We start from the raw sequence: 3914 nt of genomic DNA on the forward strand, positions 1-3914 counted from the left end.
CCCCCCCCCCCAAATTACTGTTAAAAATGGAATACCAAAGAATTTTTTCAACACTCTTTTTTGAGGTCTATAAAACCAGACTGAATTAGAATGGCCTGGAATTTAGTATGTGCACCAACTGTGTTTTTTAAATTGAGAAACCAGAAATGCAGGCTGCAGATTTTAAGAGTTTGTATGGTAGAAAGCTGTGGTTCCAAAACCATAGTTGTAGACCAACAATGATCTCTGGAGACCTGGTTGAGCTTGCTGTCAGCAGCTACATTTCATTACAAGGAACTAAAAAGAAAAAATGTTCTCCTGATTTCTTCCCCCTCCCCTCTCCTTTCCATCCTGGCTCCGTACAAAATTATCATCAAGGCCACAGGGAAGCTGAGTAATCACAAATGAATAAGGATGTGTTTCATTAGGTACTTTGTCAGACTGTCTGACTTTTACTTTGCTGGCAGGTGTTGGCACAAGACACTAAACTCTTTCCAATTAGAGTGTCTCTTCATTTAGATGCAATTTTAGGATGCTGGGGAGGGTTAGTAAAAACAGTTTACTCAATTGTCTAACTTTGGGCAGATCACCCCCTGTGTAAGATGGAGGCACCTTGTAGCAAGCATGCACAGCCTCAAGAACTAGGAACATGTGTTTTTATATTGTTGGACAGTTGTCCAACTCAAGCACTTTGTAACGGATCCACTGCAAAAATGTCGAAATGGAAGGGGATAGAAAGGATTAATTATCAGAACAATGTAACTTTTGTAATTCATGCTCTCCAACAGTTGGTGGTAATGTCCCTTTGTGTCTCAATGAACTCTGAAACTCCGGCCCTAAAAAGGACTAGGAGGATTTTTTTTTCCATTTGAAGTCAGAATTAAAGTAATATGAACTTAAAATGTAGTTGAGTTATGATACATAGCTGAATCATACTTGTGAACTGGGCAATATATAACCAAACCCAATTAAGATCTCAATTTATAGTAAATAGAGGTCAGTAGAAGTGGATCTCTTTCTTCAGGATCCTTGCTGTGGATTGTGTTACACATACAGACTTGTAATTTATTGCACTTTAAATATTACTTGTGAATTTGGCCTTCCATGTATTGGTGTGGAGAGGTCAGAAAGCAAGGGATTAGTTGAAAGGCAACCAGCTACAGGTAATGGAGCTTTAAATTTAAGTGTGAACCTATTTATGTTCATTTGTTGCTATGCCAGCTATCCTTAATTCTGGTTTCTTATTGAACTTTATTTCCATTCCAGGTTGTAGGAGGCCTAGATATCCACAAAAAAATGGTGGTAGATGTGTGACTCTTTTTAGGGCACCACCCAACACTTTTGCTTTCTTCTCCATCTCTGAAGATCTGCTCAAGACGTCCAGCAACGCTCTCTGTGTATTTAAATGGAAGTATTTTTCTCTGTGAAGCCACATTTTCCAACATGAGCCTCATGAAGCCAACTAAGTGTTATTGAACTTTTATTCTCTCAATAACTCAGTGTAGCACTTTAAAGTCTGAAGGACAGCAAGATGGAAAGAGCATATCAGTGTGGTGGAGAAAGGGAAGGGGTTGGCTTTTTAATTTATTTTTCATCATCTTTTATAACAAGGAAATATCTATCTATATATATATATGTGTGTGTGTGTATTTATATATAGATATATATGTAGCTTTCTATAGGTAGTAGTTAGGTGGGCTTTAATTTAATATACTTGATTCAGAAACAAAACTAGAGTATAAAGTGCCAAGCAGAACATTAACAGTTCAATATATGGTTATACATCCTTACTTTTATTTCACACAGTTTTATATATATATAGTAAAAGAATGTAAAACTTTAACTGGGTGTTAGGTCAACTGTTTTCCTTTTCCTGTGAATGTTCAGAGGCTTCTATATATTGACTGGCTGACAAAGCACTGCTTCCTGCTAATTTACTTTAATTACATTTCTGTAACAGAGAGACTAAGTTTTATTTATACCTGTTAATATATTACCAGGGACTGTGTCTCTTTGCTTAACTTTTAGTACAGTTCTACTTAATATGAGAATATAGTATGATGCTAATGCCAAGAACTAGGCCTGTGTGCATGTAGAAGCTGTAGAGTGCTTTTATGGCCATTTCATTCTGTCACCTGTAACTGGGGGCAGTTACATTTTAGTAAATATCCCTAAGCAAATGTATAGCAGTTGCTACGGATTCATTTTAGATGCAGCATCTGAAGATGTTTGGTGCATTCATGATTTCTCTTGTGCTTTGCTTAACAAACTTAGGATTGATAGAATTGTGCAGGATTCCCATCCACTTATTTTATATAGTGCTTAGTGAGATGATACCTTGTTTCTTGCCATTAAATTTATTATGTTTCAACCATAGTAGTTTCCCTTCTGCTTTTTAAAAAGTACTACAGGTAGCATAAATAACTGGTAATATTTTATATATATAAATATATATAAATAAATGTATGTATATAGGATTCATACAGGGGGAAAATCTTGTTAACCTATGCCATAGAGGAGGAAAACTTCACATCTAAATTTTATACCTCTTGCTTTTCTCCAATCCTTTACTTGGAGAGTTGTTTTTTCTTTTCTTTTTATTTTCTAGATTTGTCCATATCATGACTTGTAATGGATGGTAACTTGATATATTTGTGTGATATAAAAGTAGCAGGACACATTTAACAACTTTCTATCATCCCTTCCCTTTTCTGCAATGGTACTATTGGCTGGAAGAAAAACACATTTGCTAGATTTTTAGGGTAGTACATCTTTCCTGTATAGTAGTTTTTCTATAAAAGTTATTTTATAATCAGCTGTGGGAAGTGCAGGTTGTATGAACCTACTTTAAATCAAGCACCTGTCTGCCATAGCTGTTCCTTCAACTGAGTGCTGCACATCATGGGCTCTGTCTGAGAGAGAGAAATCCAGGTGCTTGGTGTCCTTGCATGACATGAAGTTTTGCATGTAGATCGATTTGAAATGTTCCTCTTGTTTACATAATTTGCATAATTTAAAAAGGTAATGTTGCCAAACTTTTTGGTAAATGTTAATGTTCAACCGAAAATCTCCACTACATGTAACCTTCTTCCTCTGGATCAGTACGTGGCTTATAATCCCAGCCAGTGATGGTATCTGTTCCAGTGTCAACTGCCATGTGCTCTGCTTCAAGGGGGAACCTAGTCTTTTGTGAATTTTTTGTACATAAATATTTGTTACAAACATTTTAGCAGATGCTATTTCTCTTACTTGCTTGTGCATATCTTGGCTGGCGTTCTAGAAGATAGTGCTAATGTTACTTCCTTAATGGGGGGGATGAGGTTTTTTAGTTTGCGTGGGGGAAATGGTTTATGTTGAATGTTTTAGTTTTTCCTCTGCATGCTACATCATATGTTGTGGGAACTATAGGAACCTTCATACTGTATGAATAAAAAATAAAATATTTGAATCTTGCCAGAAAGTATTCTGAATACTTTTGTTGAATTTTTTGCATACATGCTGGGGTATTTTTTCTTGTGTTTAAAAAAAAAAAAAAAAAAAAAAAAAGCACAATTTTCGGGTTTTTTTTTAAAAAAAAAACCAAAAAGTCTGGGTTTTTTTTTTTTTTTTTAAAAAAAAAAAAAAAAAAAAGATACAAAAGCTCAGCATTCTAGGTTTATTATTTAACTAAAATGATGATTAAAGCCTATAAAATTGCTCTTGAAGTACCTCTGCCAAGCGGGGACAGCAGCTGTTTCTGGGAGTAGTGCCAGTCATCTTCCATTTGCAATGAGCACCAGTGTTTTGAGGGGTTGGTTTGTTCACTGGGGCACAACTCTGTAAAGGGGTTAATTTCTTTCTTCCACTTCTGTGTTCTCATCTGTCAATCCAAAAGACATGCTGCCTGTTAGATCCCACCTATGTTCTGGGGCACAGTTGTGGTAAAAGTTCAACTG

General features: G+C 35.8%; 1 protein-coding gene across 1 annotated transcript in view; it reads left to right on the forward strand.

Moving 5' to 3' along the window:
* Window positions 1–3433, forward strand: part of PPP3R1 (protein phosphatase 3 regulatory subunit B, alpha) — a 35171-nt gene extending 31738 nt beyond the window's left edge. The window contains exon 5 of the mRNA XM_019516566.1: window positions 1246–3433. Coding sequence (XP_019372111.1) covers window positions 1246–1293 — 48 coding nt within the window. The 3' untranslated portion in view covers window positions 1294–3433. The remainder of the gene's footprint in view (window positions 1–1245) is intronic.
* The last annotated feature ends 481 nt before the right edge of the window (window positions 3434–3914 follow it).

Source organism: Gavialis gangeticus, unplaced genomic scaffold, assembly GCF_001723915.1.
Source record: "Gavialis gangeticus isolate Ggan-Ray unplaced genomic scaffold, GavGan_comp1, whole genome shotgun sequence".
In the NCBI taxonomy this organism is placed as follows: Eukaryota; Metazoa; Chordata; order Crocodylia; family Gavialidae; genus Gavialis; species Gavialis gangeticus.